Consider the following 18,320-nt stretch of genomic DNA (forward strand, 5'->3'; position numbering starts at 1 on the left):
GGAGCTACCGCGAGAGCGAGAACGAGTTTTGAGTGGCCTTCGCGACGCCGCAGCGCCCCCCGCTGTTTGTCAGCGGTACTGCAGCATAATGGTGACTGATGGTGGTGATGATCAGAATCAGAATCAGTTTTAATGGACAAGTACATACACCACATTCAAGGAATTTGGTTTCAGCTGTTGGCGTCACCCTAGGAATAAGGAAACAGAATAATAATATTTTTAAAAATATAGAAAGAAGAAGAGGGGAAAATAGTAGTAATAAAAATAAATACAACACAATATATGCGGATATTTACAAGCTACAAAGGAATATATAAACACAGTAGTGCAAAGTGATAATTGATAGATGATGATACAGTGCAAAAAGTACTTTACATATCTGCTGGTATATTGTATATTGCACAGGTGTGGAGGAATGGCTCAGCTGTTCATTAGGATAATGGCAGTGGGGAAGAAGATGATGATGAATTATGACTTGGTTCTGGATTTCATCATGTCAAAAAGCTAATATACATTTAAAACACTGTAAAATCCCCAGACAATCCTGGTTGACATTATTGGTTGACATTATTCTAAAATAGAGCATGAAAGATCTGGAATAGATTACTAATCATTGGAAAAAACCCTGACTAATCAAACATTTGTAGCTGAATAAATCAGTAACAATAACAAATTCAAAAGTTGTCCCATTTGGTGTATTATATAAAACTATTAAAAAAAAAAAAAAAAAAAAAAAAACACTGTGAAAATACTTAATTCAAACAAGTCCTGCCTTCAAAGTGTCCAATTAAGAGTATGCCAGTATAATCAGGAAAATGTACTGGAAAAAGGTATTAAAAGTAAAAATACTGAGCACAGAAAAGAGACCCATGTGACTGCTGTTCTACATAATATATCAATATATTAAAATTATTCATGGTTTGAGTAATTAGGATGCTACTGTTTGAGTTGGTCAAGGTAATATTTTTAAGTATCCTGTATATGGCTGCAACTACTGATCTGTTGTTGCACTCCTGACTTTTGGTTATTCTGTGGCTGAAGATAACTGTATAGCCTTATGGTTCATTGACTCCCGATGGTCTGAAGTATAGCTATAAGTTTTGGACAGTATGTGGGAAATAAAAGAGTTGTGCAAGTCTCCACAAAAAAAAAAGTTTTTTTTATATCATTGTGCAGAATAATTAATGAATAGATGTTTTTGTCAATTTTTTGTCGTTTGTCCATTTTTTGTCACTTTCTAACTTTTTTGTCTACTTTTTTGTCCCTTTTTTGTTTTGTGTCGCTTGTCTCATTTTTTGTCATTTTGTGTCTCATTTTTGTAACATTTTGTCTTGTTTTTGTTTTTTGTCTTCTTTCAGCTTGACTTCTGATCATAAAGTAAAATACTGTCTCATTCAGTTCCAGATACCTGTGGCTAAATGTGTTGTTCCTTTGTAGACACTGTGTGATCTGTAAGTTGTAAATGATAAACTGAGGCATAATGCTGTTGAAATTGAATTTATTTTTCTTAAGAAGTTTCAGGTTGTTCATAATCTTTTGTAAAAAGAGAATTCCTTTAATGTGAACATTTTTAGAACATACTTTTTGCACTAAAACAAAGGAAAAAGCTGGAGTTGGTATTTATAGGTTATTTTTGCTGTGATTTTACTGGTCTGGCCCACTTGAGATCAAATTGGGCTGAATGTGACCCCTGAACTAAAATGAGTTTGACACCTGTACTTTAAGCAGAAGACATCATTCAGCCACATCATGAAAAGCACTGATAGATGAAGTGAGTAACACTGATCATCTTATTAAACTGCAATATTCTGATGGAAACCCTTGGATTCTGGTATTGATGTATATGTTACTTTGACACTTACCACTCACTTTAACATTGTTCCAGACTAAGCACACCTCTGCAACGATAATGGCACTGCCTAATGCCAGTGGTCTCCCCAAGCAGAACAGGAAGAACTCGAGGAACACGACCAAGAGCCTAAGACATTAACTCAGCCTCCATGCTTTCCAGATTCCAGCCTGATTGAGCATCTCTTGGCGGCAGGGAAGAGATCTACACAAAATTGTGAAACTGTAATGTTGTAGATATTCAGTGTCAGTTTCTCAAATCATTACCAAAGTGGATCTTAAACATTTGAGCTGTGCAGTTGTAACAGTTAAAGGACATGGAACATCAGAAATTACAGTATGATGGAGGGCGCTGCGGATTAATGATTAAAAAGTCTCTAAAAGTGAATCAAATGTGAACAAAATGCCTTGAACATATGGAGCTTTTATTTTAGTTTCCGAAAGTCTAACTCGAACATCAAACCACATGTTCTTCTATCACAAAAATCCAATTTTCTTTCATCACAGCAGGGGTTCATAAATTAATACTTCTGCTTCTTCCGCGTTTAATAAGATGATTTAAATCCACAGCACCTCCATACTAGATGGGTCTTGAACTGAAAGGCGACTTTCCTTGAGTGCATTTCATTACGATTACATTCTGCCTAAAGACAGGCAGAGAGAGGGCGATGAACTGCTGAAATAGCTTCTGTTAGTCAACAACAAGTAAGAGTAGAGCGGCTGGGGTCGTGCGAGTCAGCCGAGGAATCAAACGTTCTTGTTTCCAAGCTTTGATGTCATTACAGTTCGCCCAATTAGTATGGAACGGCAACAGTACAAAACATGGCATGCCATCTGTTTGCATGGCCTGCTTGTGTTTGATCAGAGTGGGCTCGTGTAAGCGCCTGCAAGGGAGGAAGGGGGATCTATTGTGCTTTTTTGGAAAGTGGTGCATTAAAATCCTCATTTATGGGACTAAAATGTATTCGATATGCTGCATTGTGCTTCTAATCTCCAGAAGGGATTTTCCATCCTGTGTGGGTAAGATGGCAGTTGATTAGGTTTGTCCTTTCCAGGCCTCTTGGCAGCCTCGATACTGAACAAGTGAATAAGGGTTCATGCTTTAAACAAATGAAAGGACAAATCAAGCAGACCCAAGTCTGAAATCTAATACAGTGTCTTTCAGTGGTGAGAAACTTGACTGCACTACAATTATTAATCCTCTTAACAAGCTGAATGTAAAGTGGAGCCCAGAGAAGCCAGCCGCAGCCTTATCTATGACAAACGGCTGAGCTTCCTAATTGCACTGAGAGATCTGACAGGATAAATTTATACCAGAAACGTGACTCATCTGACATGCAGGCAGGAACGAGCAGACAGAGACAAGCTAGAGTGTCAATTCTGCTTTAAAAAATTATTTCTGTTCAGTTTAGATCCAGAAATATACTTTACATTAATCCAGCGCACACGAAGAATCTTGGGGTCAAAAATGACTTTTTTTGGGGGCTAACTTCACCCAGTAACCATGGTTTAAAAATCACCCAGTGCTAATGTTCCTTCATATTGTGTAGAAATATTCAGAACATCTGCATAAATAAAAGTGGCAACAGCACAGAGCAGAAATACTCTGACAAGTACAAGTCCTGCCTGCAAGGTTTTACTTAATGACCCATTTCAGAACAATATATAGTTTATTATTAGATTATAATTAATGAAGCATTAATGTGTAAGTCTTACTTAAAAGTTGGTAAAGGTTGAGGGAATTTTTCTGCCTTAATCTATGATTATGCATCGTAATTTATTGCTTAATTACATTTTGAATTAACAGCTTATCGCTCAAATGTAGTGAAGTAAAAGCTTGCAGTAGCATAAATGGATATAAAGTACAGAAACCTCAAAACTCGATTTAAGTACTGCACTCGAAGAAATGTACTTAGTGGGTTTTATATCCTGTGTCTGTTAACAGTTATAGGCTACTCTAGTATTATTTGAGTTTCACTGTCTGTTACTTTAACCTAAGTGCAATTTTTGTGCTGCTCACAATAAATTTGCAGCAAATTTAAGATTAAACTTGAGCTGGCTGTCTCCAACACTGAGTCAGAATTACAATATTCTTGTTATTTTTGGACATAAAGGTAAAAAACACAAGAGTAATGTTAAAAAATTACACAAACACTGGGCCAGAACAAAAGCTTATCCAGCGTACACTGACACGAAATTGGATCAGTTTTGACTCAGTGATTTTAAGGGTGCGTGTATGTTCATATTTGAAATGACAGAACACTGTGCGGCACATTAAGAAATTGTGCAACAGGAGCATAATCTCCTCAGTGGTGTAGATAATAAGATGTGATAACAGGATTAAGAGGAAATTACCTCTGATGTGAAAAGATCTTGGGCGTGAATTCATGTTCACTGACAACAGACGGCAAGATTAGACTGTCAGATGTGGGTGACAACAGAAGCACAAGAAGCCTCATTAAAACACAGCAACAAACATTAGAGGTTCCCTGCATGAGAACGGCCCTCCTGTAAATCACATCCAGCTGGCCGCGGTGATTAGCCGAGGGTGTTACAGTCGTTTAAGAAGGACAGACAGTTTGGGATAGATTCCATTTAAAGGAGCAACTCTCTCTTGTAGTGTCCTCAGATTGGCTGTGTGTCAGCCAACAAGGTGAAAGCAAGGAGAGAGCAGCCATCTCTGATCTTTTTTATCTGGCAGGGAGTGATGGCACAATGATTTGACCCCATTCGCAGAGATGAAAGACGGTGTTGCCAGGATTTCCGTATCTGCTAACAACACGGCAGACTGAACAATTAAGAGCACACGACTGCAGAAGAACTCGTGTTTGTCTGAACTCCCACTGGTATTGCCACCTCCCACACAACCCCCACCTGCTTTGCCCCGGAGCCTTATCAGGATGCAGCAAGCATCTTCTGCAGGATTTCTGTCACTGGCAGGCTGCTCTCCTGTATTCTGACCCTCCCCGCAATCTTCTGAGTCGCACACCGTCGCTCAGACAAAGACACAAATGCCAGCAGGAAATGAACAGCATCGCTTTTTATTTCTTGATTAATTTGTCTTCTTGGCAGGTACAACAGAAAATAATAAAACCATCAGGGGGCAAAATCACATTTCAGACATTCAAAACAGGGGAAAAAAAATGTCATCAGATGTTGTAGCTGATTCCCAGAGGCTTTAACACTTTTTATATTAATACTTAGTTACCAGCTGAGGTTTCTCCTCTGAATAATAAAAAATTAATGCGCGCTCACATTTGATGAACAATGTTGACGAGTGACTTCCTATTAAAAGAAATCATGAAAAAATGATAAGGCAAAAGTAAACTTCTCGCCCTAGAATGACCCTCCATGTCTGCTGGAGGTGGACTGATGGGCAGCAGACCAAAAGACAAACATGATTTTGGAGGCAGACCATGTTTTAGGTCGTATAACCGGGATCTAATATTCACAGAGTCATGCATCACCAGCCGCTTTTCTAAGTGTAGCAGTTGGCAGCACCAGATGTACAGTAGAATACGAGAGAAGTCGCCCAGAATGTGTGGCTGCTGGCTGACTGGCAATTTTGATAAAACTTGTGTTGGCTGTGCAGGATATTTCTCATCCATCCTTTTGTCATACAGCAGCTGAAACTGTAATTGCATTTTGAGAGTGGGGCACGCCAAAATACCAATGTTGTGGCTTGCAGCTGTTAAACCGCAGCACAGATGAATGGTTGCCGTAGATAAGCAATATCTAGTATAATACCACACTCCTGCCCCCAAACTCTTCCCTTAATGCTGATTTAATTAAGCATGAATAAGAAAATGTTACATGAAGCAAAACACAAGATAACATGTTGAGTGGAGAAAAATAGAGATAAAATGACTTGGATGAAGTGTGGAATGCTTAATCAGATTTCTGAGAGCGTCTCATGATTAAAAATGTCTGCACAGTATCTGGTGTTGAAAAATACATTGCTTTGCTTTTGTTTGCCTATTCAACCACATGGACAAACCAAGGCTTTCAGAAAGAAATTCCACTGATGAGAATAAAACCTCAGAAGACAAACAATTTTCCAAAATGATATTTACATTTTATTTATGCTTTGATAACTAAATAGACCAGCCTATTACCTGGAAGATGGAGACAGGATTATCAGGCAATACTGAGTATGTTTTTATATGAAAGAAAAAAACAACTGAAAAACAGTCGGATCAACACGATATTAATATAATGACAATATATCAAGAATAATAATACTTTTTCTTTTACATCACCTCTACATACTGGCGGTATTGTGCTTTGATAAGACTTTTGCAACTAGAACACAGATACAGAAAAAATTTCACAGCCCCACAAAACTCCAAGGATTTCAGCAATCAACTCTCCTAGAAAACTGAAAAAAAAAAAAAGAAAAAATCATCACCTCACCTCATCCCGCAGCTGATAAGAGTAAATGAAGCTGAATGAAGACTCTTCGACTTGTTGGGCACATGTGAAAATTAAAAAATAAAGAAAAAATGGGATAAGAAATTAAATTAGCCGAAGCTCTTCCATTTGCACAATCAAGAAACAATCACACTGTACCTGCTCAGGCGCTAATGTTGACACCCGAGAACACATGTGAGGGCTCATCACACGTGCAACAATCTCTGTCCACACGCACACAGGAATATATGGGATGTATCATTTCAGCATTTTTTTTTCCTGTATTTTACTGAGGCAAACTTGGTAATTATAAAACAATTCGAAAAATATGATATGATCAATCAAAATTAGAAATGACATGAGAAACATGCACGGGACAAATACACGCATGCATTTACATGATGTCACCTGAAATCTTCACCAGCACATTTTCAAAAGGTAGACGATGCACCTCTACCACCAACCGGGACCCCCCTGAATATCTCCCTGCACACTCGACTACAGTCACTGTGAACAAAGATACATTCTCGTACAAACTACACAGAGTCCAGCTGTTGTTCTATGAAGCACTGCAACCGTTACAGATGTTGCTACATGTACAGTGGAGTAAGCAGTATGAGTATTTGCCACGCTAGCAGGCCGGTGTTGAAACCATCATGTGTTGCTGTGATATATAAAGGCATGAGGGTTCTTTTTCTGATTTGCTGTCTACGGTGAGATAACTGTACATTTTCCCCCTTATTTGTCTTTGCATTTTTTTTCTCTGTTTGTCTTTTGAAAGAAAGGTCCGTGTTGGCAAGGTTTCTCCACGAGCATCCTTTGTGGCAGTATTCCAGAGGGAAACACAGAAAGTTTGGAGTGCTGCATGAAATGTTCTCCAGAAAATTGACATTTTTTTTTTTTTTTAAAATACATTTAGGATTTCCTCTTGACTTGGCCTTGGGTGAAAATTCTTTGTCATGTTTGATTTGTCTGTTGTCCTCAGTTTTTTTAATGTAAAAAGTGCCTCTGTTAGACTCATTATCAGTTCCTCACCCTCCCTGCGGTGGATAGTTCTAGTTGTATGGTTGGCTTTGGTTGCATAACGCGCACTTTGTTGCTTCACCCGGGTCTGTTCAGCAAGTGAAGTCTTCAAAGTTACCCTGGCCCGGATGATGAGGTAGCATGTTGCCAGGATACGTCGATGGTGTACGCAGGTTCTCGCAAGGAGCCTGAGAAGGAGATGCAAAAAGAGAGAGAGAAGGTGAAGAGGCAGGTAGGATAAAGTCGAGTGGAAGATAAAGACAGAGGAGAGGAACGATCAGCAGAAGAAGAGGCACTTAAATAGAGGTAGAAAAGCTCGAAAACCGCATAAACATGCTCTCAGAAAAACATGACATGAGCAACAAGTTGGGGCTAGGAGGGGCGATGAAATAGATTCCAACGGAATATTCTGAAAAATGATGAAAATAATGAAGCTGGATGGAAAGAGACGACTACCAAGTAAGTCAGGAAAGCAGATCAGAAGAGGAGCAGATCTTTCTCTTTTTCTCTGGCTGGGCTCTGACTTACAATTAAAGTGAACTGGCTTCATTTGCACTTGGAAATAAGTGAGCTGTCACATCTTCCAAAGCTCTAATTCTGGCCTGTCCCTGGTGGTGATGTCCCCCAGCTTTGATTAAATTCAAGCCACTTTCCGCTCTTCTACTTCTCTCTCTCTCTCTCTCTCAATTTTCTCTCCCTCTCATCCCAATCACTTTTTCGCTATCGTGTCTCTCAAGTCTGTCCCTCCCTGGCTTCCTCCATCTCTGTCTCTTCTCGCTTCTCGTTTTCTTTTCCTCCCACCACTGCCACCGTTTCATCCTCCTTCGGCCGGGCTGCGGTTGAGACCAGTGAAGACAAAGACAAGAGTGTGCCCCTGTCAAAGCAATGCAGTCTGACACAGTGGAAGTACTTAGCAGCAGCCTACTGACATGGCGTTTCACATCATCCAGGCTCAGCACAGCTCCCCGGTCATTGTTGTTGCGGCCTTTGTGTTTCTTCTTCATGCATCGGCACATCTTGTATTTGATCACCTGAAAATAGACAAGGACACCCATTACTGACCTTTTGGGATCAAAACACAATATTCACAATGTTTTTTTTTAAAAATATCATTAAAATACGCTCTTCTTTTTTGTTTATTCAAAGCTGAAGCCCACATACTTGACGTTGAGGGAAAAGTCAAGCAAGAATGTAAATGAGATTGACTTTATGTATCTAGAAATGAGATTCTCCATCGATCGTGCACGTGAGCAGGTGCTGCTTTTCTCTGTCTAACTTACAAACTCACATGTCCAATCAAGCACTAACAGACTCACAAAAACACCAGTCAGCTTCGTGTCTAGAGGAGGAAGCTTAGAGGAAGCACGCAGCATGGAGCTACTCTAATGAGAATGGACAGAGACATCCTGACTAATCTAAAATATAATACATCCAAAATGTTAATGTATTCAGCATTGCTGCTGCTAAAATGTGTGCACAGGGTTCTGAGGGACAGAGAGTTCGTCACGCTCGCTAAAACACGTCCTTGTGCGGATGGTTACATTGTCTGAAAAACCCAATTTTTTGCGAGCAAGTAATTCCATAATGGCACGGTCACACAAATTACCATAAAAACTACGTTGCACTGAATGTTTTATCTAAGGGAGATGGTCCTGGTGATGACAGGGGATGTTTTACCTCATATAGATAGTCAAAGAGTTCAAGAACGGTGAGGATGCTGGCTCCAATGAAGAGACCCATCTGACCTCCGATATCACCTGAAAAGACCGAAATAAAAGCTCAGATTGTGCCTTAATACATAACAGAGATCATGTCAGTACATTTATATGTAAGAGAGGTCAGCGTTGAAACATTGCTTCTCTATCTTTATTTACATCTGACAGGTGAGACATGTAACAGAAATCATACAGATGTCTGCAAATACGCTGTTGAAAAGCTAGATTAAAGAGACAGCTTTGTCTCCTCTGGGACCTGAGCACCTATTATAAAAATGCAAGCTCTTATGTTACTGTCACTGTGGATAAAAAGTATCTGTCATGGCACATACTGCATATTATCTGTTCCCAAGCAAATACTTGACAGCCGTTTCCTTACCCAGAAGGCCTGCCAATTCGTAAGCTTTCTTTTGTTCAATGGTTTCGTAGTTCAGCGCTTCAAAGTAGATATCCAGAACCAGAATGTTATCACTGTAAACACAGAGGGAAGAAGACAATCTCCAGTCACATATTCAAATGTCCAAGTTTGCATTTTGTACACGATTCTATCAGAACGTCCTCAGGCAGAGAAAATAACTGTTGAGTCTGCCACTTCCTGCAGATAACAGAGCAGATGCGTCAAGCTGAGCAAATAACCTGACACCACTAATTTACTAATTTCCCCTAGGTGGGCCTGGTCATTGAGGAATACAAGGGAAATGATGACAGCTGTTTGATTTCAGACTGCGTTAATGTCAGGACTTCAGCAGAAAGGAAAAGAAAAGGGATTAGTTTTAAGGCCCAGGGCAAGACAGACTATTATTTTGATTCTTGAATATCCTCTCTGTGGGCGAAGTCAGACTTCACAGCCCACTGGAGCTGAGATCAAAATCCCAACTCAACTTCGTAGTTTTTTTTTTTTCATTCTCGGTCCTCCGTTATATTACTGAAATTTAAGTCAAGTCTAGTGATGATCTGTCAGTCCTGAAGGAAACTCGGGCAAAGCCGAGGGCTGACTTGAAACAGCTAAATGCAAATTTCAGCTGATAAAGTGGAAATGGAGATGTACTAATAGAAAATGAACACATGGCATCTTTTTGTTCCAGGTGAATCGTGAGAGATATTAAATTTCAGCTCCTTCAATTTGAATCCACTGAGTTTTCTAAAAGCACATAAAACATCCGTAGTCAAAACCACAAAATGTAATCATCATACATTGACTTCTAATTCGTGTCAAACACACTCTTATAATTAGAAAATGAACATTAACAATGTGTCACAGAAAGCCAGCAAATATAATACCAGGACCCTGGAACTAGTTTACTGTCAAACTGCAAATGTTTGTTTGATTAAAGCAAAAATGATTTATATATGATGTATTACATTTTTAAGTATGTATATACATTCACTACTCTGATACTATTGCATAAAACTCCAATCACAAGTCACCAGGCACTGTTGTCATTGATTTATGTATTTATACTACCATTCAAAAGTTTGGTGGCACCCAGGCAATTTTATGTTTTCCATGAAAACTCACACTTTTATTCATTTGCTAACATAATTGCACAAGGGTTTTCTGATCATCAATTATCCTTTCAACACCATTAGCTAACACAATGTAGCATTAGAACACAGGAGTGATGGTTGCTGGAAATGTTCCTCTGTACCCCTATGGAGATATTCCATTAAAAATCAGCCGTTTCCAGCTAGAATAGTCATTTACCACATTAACAATGTCTAGATTGTATTTCTGATTCATTTATTGTTATCTTCATTGAAAAAAATGCTTTTCTTTCAAAAATAAGGACATTCCTAAGTGACCCTAAACTTTTGAATGGTACTGTATATTTCCAAGTGAACAACTTGGATATTTTTCAAAGTGTGCATCGCTGCATTGTTTTGCAGCTGAATTTGTATGGACAGAAGATGTTTTTCTAGCTTTTTTATTTTCACTTGAGGCTGTTCTGTTTTGGACCAAGGTTTTAGAGCATCCATTAGCTTTTAGAAGTTGTTGCCTTTATTTCTTTCTCTCCAGTTGTAGCCACAGCAGTTGAGGCCCAAAAGTTTTCTAGGAGATGGGCAGATTTGTGAAAGTTCCCACTAAATCTACTTAGGTATATCAGATCAGTCCTAACTGCTTTTAGAACAGCTAATGTACACTACCAGACCTTCTCATTTAATGTTTTTTCTTTATTTTTTTTTACTGCTTTCTGCATTGTAGATACATACTGAAGACGTTAAAACTATGAAGCGAGTTCTATGGAATTATATAGCAAGCAAACAATTGTGAAATAACTCTGAATATGTTTGATATTTTAGATTCTTCAAAATAGCCACCCTTTGCTTTGATTACAGCTTTTAACACTCTTGGCCTTCTCTCCATGAGCTTCATGAGGTAGTCACCTGAAATGGTTTTCACTTCACAGGTGTTCCTTGTCAAGGTTCATTTGTGAAATTTCTTGCCTTCTTAATGGGGTTGGGACCATCAGTTGTGTTGTGCAGAAGTCAGGTTGGTACACAGTTGACAGACGTATTTGACAACTATTAGAATCCATATTATGGCAAGACAATATCAGCTAAGTAAAGAGAAATGACAGCCCATCATTACTTTAAGAACTGAAGGTCAGTCAGTCCAGAAAATTGCAAAAATACTGAATGTATTCCCAAGTGCAGTTGTAAAAACCATCCAGTGCTACAACGAAACTGGCTCACATGAGGACCACCTCAGGAAAGGAAGACCAAGAGTCACCTCTGCTGCTGAGGATAAGTTCATCCAAGTCACCAGTCTCACAAGTTAACAGCACCTCAGATTAGAGCCCAGATAAATGCCACACAGAGTTCTAGTAGTAGACACATCTCTACATCAACTGTTCAGAGGAGACTGAACCAATCAGGCCTTTATGGTCAAATAGCTGCTAAGAAACCACTACTAAGGAAAAGCAACAAGCAGAAGAGATTTGTTTTGGCCAAGAAACAATGAATGGACATTAGACCAGTGGAAATCTGAGCTTTGGTCTGATGAGAACAAATCTGAGATCTTTGGTTCCACCCGCTGTGTCTTGTGTGACACAGAAAAGGTGAACAGATGGTCTCTACATGCATGGTTCCCACTGTGAAGCATGGAGGAGGAGGTGTGATGGTGTGGGGGGGCTTTGCTGGTGACACTGTTGGGGATTTATTCCAAATCGAACCAGCATGGCTACCACAGCATCCTGCAGTGACATGCCATCCCATCAGGATTAAATTTAGTTGGACCATCATTTATTCTTCAACAGGACAATGACCCCAAACACACCTCCAGGCTGTGTAAGGACTATTTGACCAAGAAGGAGAGTGATGGAGTGCTGCATCAGATGACCTGGCCTCCACAGTCACCTGACCTAAACCCAATCCAGATGGTTTGGGATGAGATGGACCACAGAGTGAAGGCAAGAGGGCCAACAAGTGCTCAGCATCTCTGGAAACTCCTTTAAGACTGTTGGAAAATCATTTCAGGTGACTACCTCATGAAGCTCATCCAGAGAAAACCAAGAGCATGCAAAGCAGTAATCAAAGCAAAGGGTGGCTAAGAATCTAAAATATAAAACTTGCTTTGACTTATTTCACACTTTTTGTTTACTACATAATTCCATGTGTTCATTCATAGTTTTGAGAAGGTGTGTCCAAACCTTTGACTGATAGTGTATTAGATATGGTTTGACCATTAAGCCACGTCATTTTCATACCCTCATTCTGTTTTGAAATCTGATTCATGACCGGCAAAAAAACGTGCCATCATCAGCAGCCTCAGGAAAATCTTCACTTTCAGTGAAAATACTATAAAAATTAACCAATACACAAGGAAAGTGCAGCTCTAAACTAAACCTGCAACTAAAGCTGAAAGTGCTTAAAACATCCATATATTACTTTTATACATCATATTCATTCATTCATTTATTTAGCTCTTTTTAAAACTGCTACCACTTGTACCTCCACCTGCTGTCGCGGCCCCTGTACTGCAGGGGGCAGCCCTGGTTGGGCGTCACTGATCTGGTCCAGTTGTGTCTCATGATTACTGACATCTCTGGGTATGTCCTCCTGATTCGTAGGCCTCCCGTGCGGAGTGTCATCCTGAAGCTGATGCTGCCTAGCTGTCAGATGTTCTCACCGCTTAGTGAGTAACTTGAAATACATCTGAACGGAGCTGCTGTCAAACAGAGGATTAAGCTAAGTGTCTGTTTGTGGTTCCCAGTAGAAAGACAGTCCACTGTCACAGACTTCAGTTTCACACCACTACACACTGTGCAGCCTGTGTACCCCAACACTTCAGCAAATGTTCATCTGACTGACAACACTTGGAAATATGGCCAGTCAAAAAAAAAAAAAAAAAAAAAAGATCTGGATGGATTTACATCTTTCCACAGGGAATTTAAAAAAAACTTTGTGAAGGGAGAAGTGAAAGGTTTTTACAGCACTCTGGCTACATATGGTGTAATTATCTTGTCCTCAACTGCTCTGCTGGGAATGATAGATAAAAGATTCAACTATTATTGTACCCTCTCCTCATTTCCTTGAACTACTTTTGATCTTTTCAGTACATTTGGCCAAGAGACACTCAATACTTGGCTCATTAATCAAGTTAAGCTCTGACTGTGAGCTCTTTATTCTATTCCCCCACCTAAATGAAAAAAATCCAGTTTAGGAAAGCAAATGGGGAACAACTGTCACTGAGGAACCTTTAAGCAAGTTAGTTAAAGGGAAAATCAACCCAGAACACATAAATACTGCTATACAATTAACGGAGGAGGCAATTTTATTTATTTGGTGGCAATTTTATTATCTTTACGGGTAACTGACACAGATTACGTGACCTCGCATCAGGAGATTTACAGCACTGCTTTAATGTTGTTTGTTTCCGAAAGTGGTTCATCCATTTGGTGCAATAGTAAAGATCGTGCTTTTGTCCTAATCCCTCACAATCAAGATAGGAAGCTATATTTGCAACCTGTCAGCTGTGAATGGCTAAACAATGACAGAGAAGGAAAGCCACCACAGAGGAGAGAGAAGAATTAGCCCAAACCACAGCATGTCACATTCTGAGCACAAATCTGGTTTTGCACGCCTGGAGAAACTTGCTTTTGCTCTTGCAATGTTTTCATTCGGCTTTTGCAAGTTTTTCTATATTCTTCCAGTGACCAAAGACCACATTTCTAAATTATGAACATACCGCCTCATAAAAAACAGGGCTGGAGCGTAGAGTCTTATGTAATGCAGGCGAGACAGAATGTCCGTTACATTTTTTTTTTCATTATATAATGGCCTTTGGTAAATCATCACTCCTTTCCGAAGAATTCTTTTGGACATATACTCACAAAAACCTTGAGCTGAGTGCTAGCAAAGGAACATTTTCTTTTGTAGCAGACTTTGTCAAGTTTGAGACAGAAAACAAAGCTTTGTGTTTGCAGTGCAAAACTGTAAGAAGTTATGTTCATGTCTAACAAATGTTTCACAGTTGCAACAGTACTTTTGGGGTATTTTAAGTCCATGTGGGAAAAACACAATAACTAACTGACAAAGGTACTCATAATAACTGCATTTTTGGGGTGTAATTCTTGAAAAATACAGACAATCATAGTGAAGACAAGTGAAGCTGATATGAAGTCATTGAAAAAATTATTAGACACCTTTGTTTTCTTCAATTTCTTGTTCATTTCAATGCCTGGTACCACTAAAGGTATATTACCTGAAGAATACAAAGAACACAACAAAAAATGCAGCTGATTACATCATACTTTATGTCCTATTTGACATGCTTCAGCTTAACTGTATTCCCAGGGTATATAAGAGGCCATTTCATGTCATAAGCAGCACTGCACATGCAAAGGCCTAGAGTGGTTTCCTGCTTACATTCAAGTTGTAGCACAACTCAGAAGTTGTCAACTCTCACATAACGCCTAAAACAAAAGAATTATGTGAAGCCACAAAGGCAGCCATCTTGGCACTGCTGGAAATTGGCATGAGTGAGAGACAGGTAGTTAAAAAACTGAAGGTCTCCAAGACAGTCGTTCATTACACCAAGAAAAAACAAGTCGAACATGGTACTACCAAATTGCTAGCTGGTCGCGGCAGGAAACGTCTTTCTACTCCACCAGATGACCGTCACTCATCTGTTCCTGTGTCAGGAATCATCATCAGACCTCCAGGGACCTTAAAAATGAGTGGGCGCTGTCGAGAAATGTGATTTGTTTGGCAAGGACAGTTGGAAACCAACTTCTTGAAGCTGGTCTGAAGTCATGCAGGGCACGGAAGAAGAAGAATGAGTCGAAAGGCAGAGGAAAACCCAGTTACTCTTTGCTGGGGATCACAAGGATTGGACTGTTTATGATTGGACTAAGGTTATCTTTAGTGAGGAATCCAATTTTTAGTTGATGCCCTCTCCAGTCAACTTACTGGTTAGGAGGAAGCCTGGGGAAGCCTACAAACCAGACTAAAGCGTGGATGGAGAACCAGAGCACTGAAACCATGCCTTGACCTGCTCAATCACTAGATCTAAATCCAATAGAAAACCTTTGGAAAATCATCAAATGCAAAATGGAGAACCACAAGCCCAAAAACAAAGCAAATCAGTTAGAATTAGTGCAACAGGAATGAGCTGCTGTGACAGCAGAACAATGTCAGAAGCTGGTGGAGAGCATGTCAAGACGCATGGCTGCAGTCATCAAGTACTAACTCCTGTGTGTATCACGTGACTAAAACAGACAGAAAAGAAAACATGGAATCCTAAAAGCACTGTTTTTGGCAGCACAATGCCATAGCTATTGATGCACAAATGTTAGTGATTTTGGTTATTATCAAGAAAACCATGGGAAATGGCTAGATATCAGCTCTAAAATTAAACTCTTATGAGCTATTTTTGTTGTTATTATTGTATTTGTCCAAACAAATGTATCTTTAGTTGTACCAGGCATTAAAATGAACAAGAAATTGAATAAAACAAGGGGGGTCCAATAATTTTTTTCATTGACTGTATACAGTAGTGCTGGGTGACATGTTTACACATTGTGTAAAACAGTAACACAACAGGATAATAACGTCACATTATAACTGCAATAAAAGTTGATAAATCACACTGAATGACCCACAAAAACTTCTGAAGGCCACTCACTCTAGAAGTGACGGATGGCTGATGAGTTTAATTTTCAGCTGCTTCATGTGAAACAGCTTCTCAGTCTGCAGTGAAAGATTGGATGTACCGAAGAGAGCATCAATGTGACAATGCGAGAAAAAAAAAGAAATGAGAAAAGCAGCTCAGAAAAATCCAAACTGGTTTTTGGATAAGTAAGACAGCAAAATATGACTTACGCTATGTACTGCTCTGTCTTGTTGAATTTCTTGGCGAGGTACTTTGCCGATGCTTTGCTGGGTATCTTGACAAAGGACAGCTCTTTACCGTAGCGTGTCAGGTTGCATGGCGTCTCGCACACGCAGTAGTCATTGTCTCTCTCGACAAGGAAGTCTGAAAAATGAAGTAGACAGACAGAGAGGAGGGAGGCAGAGAAAGAGATGAAGATTGAAAGAGTGAAGACACAGGGACAGACAGATTTATCGTCACCCCAGGACGACAAACAAAATACCCGCTGAGTGAGAGGCATCAGAGAGAACTTGTGAAAAGATGCCGTGAGGAGCGACCCTCGATACCCTAACAAGAAATACACAAGATATAAGACACATGCCGACAGAGTCAGAGTGACAGCAGCAGCCAGAGGCCGACACGTGAGCCGGTGTCATGAGAGAGTGAGAAAGTGCGAGTTGGTAAGAAAACAAGCAACAGACATGAAAGCCCTGAGAGATATCAGTTGATGGAGAGTGTGAAAAGAAAGGCCCCAGTGCCAGGCCTGGGTTTTTACTATTGGCTACCACCAGGCTGAAGGAACACTATTATCTGTTATCAGCTTGGATCAGGAGCTCAGAACAGGGGGACAGACACACTGAACACTGTACACACAGACACGCATGCACAGACACACAGCAGCATGCTGGTTTATCTCCTTACCCAGGGCAGGATCTGCACACTCCTTGTACTGCTCTGGGGTGCAGTATGGGGCATCTCCTAAGGAGAGGCAGAAGAAACACAATGTTCTCAGTCTGAACACAAACAGGGAGAAAGAAGGTTGCAAAGAGGCACAAAAGACAAGGAAATCAGGGCTTATAATTAATTTTGCGTCCTCATGACTGCCCTTATCACGACTGGATATTCATCATAAATTTGATCACATCTTGTAATTGATTTCATTAACTTCTGTACTTTTGCTGCCTCTCATCACCACTTCCACGTCACACTTTTTTCCATCTGCGTCTCTGTGGCAGTTGAACCGTGCTTCTCTACGAGGACAACACTGGAACAAGACATGCCGTGAACGTGGAGGGAATTCTTTATTATTTATTTGGGTCGTACTCTTTAAAAAATCACTCTAATGAGAAGGAGATTGGAGAGATGCACGGGAGCGGAGCACAATCCACAGGGAGCAAAGGGTTTTAAATAGGCGAGTTCCCCGTAGACTCGCATTAATCAACTGCACAATCACTTGGAGATAGCAGCTAATCCTGATCATCACCCAGACAGACTGTCATGCCGTCTGTCTGAGAGAGACATTAACAATTATTAGACAGGTGAGTGAGGGGTAACAGAGGCCAAATCCGAACACTTTCTCTGTGCCAAACTCCTTTTCAATTTGCCATTTGAGATGCCACACAGTGATTAAATGTAGGCGGTAGACAGCCAACGCCAGCTGTAATCACTGCACAAACACAAAGTGAAAACAGTCGAGTTTTCCGATCCACTGGAGTGTGAAAGTATCTGATTTTCTGCAGTTGCTCGCAAAAAGCTGTTTGTTCCTCGAGAATAGTTTTTGTCACTGCAGATTCAAATCAAGGTATCTCCGAAGAGATTACAGCACCAGACACTTCCAGCACTTCACATTTTTATAAATGAACGTAGCTTTATCTGTATCCAGCAGTGACGTTCCCCCTCTGGTGCCTACCAGGCATGTGGACCATCCTGCAGTTGCAGTTCTCCACCAGGTATCGCGTCTCACAGTCGATCCGGCAGGCTGTGATGCTGTAAGTGTTGAAGAAGTCTGAGTCCATCGGTGTGGCTTTGCAGTCCCCCCACGGTGGAGGCAGGTACGTCAGCTGAAAGACAGGAAGGACCACTTTAGTAATAAAAAACGCTATCTGATGACCATCCAGTGGTGCAGCCTGTTAATGCAGTAGTGTGACCTTGTACTTTCTGTCAATAAGATGACAAACTTGTTACTCTGTCTATATGAGAGGCCATAACACGTTTACCGTATTTGGCACAGA

The 18,320-nt window shown here is 40.2% G+C and overlaps 1 protein-coding gene across 3 annotated transcripts in view; it reads right to left on the reverse strand.

The window, feature by feature from the left end:
* Window positions 1-4,873: 4,873 nt before the first annotated feature.
* The window catches only part of asic1b (acid-sensing (proton-gated) ion channel 1b), a 176,062-nt gene continuing 162,615 nt past the window's right edge, over window positions 4,874-18,320 (reverse strand). For all 3 annotated transcript variants that reach the window (XM_035953482.2, XM_023281554.3, XM_023281555.3), the window contains 7 exons: window positions 17,999-18,149; window positions 17,011-17,067; window positions 16,320-16,473; window positions 9,376-9,467; window positions 8,959-9,038; window positions 8,211-8,312; window positions 4,874-7,469 (listed from right to left, as the gene is read on the reverse strand). In XM_035953482.2, coding sequence (XP_035809375.1) covers window positions 7,374-7,469; window positions 8,211-8,312; window positions 8,959-9,038; window positions 9,376-9,467; window positions 16,320-16,473; window positions 17,011-17,067; window positions 17,999-18,149 — 732 coding nt within the window. In that variant the 3' untranslated portion in view covers window positions 4,874-7,373. The remainder of the gene's footprint in view (window positions 7,470-8,210; window positions 8,313-8,958; window positions 9,039-9,375; window positions 9,468-16,319; window positions 16,474-17,010; window positions 17,068-17,998; window positions 18,150-18,320) is intronic.

This window comes from Amphiprion ocellaris, chromosome 5, assembly GCF_022539595.1.
Source record: "Amphiprion ocellaris isolate individual 3 ecotype Okinawa chromosome 5, ASM2253959v1, whole genome shotgun sequence".
Taxonomy (NCBI): Eukaryota; Metazoa; Chordata; class Actinopteri; family Pomacentridae; genus Amphiprion; species Amphiprion ocellaris.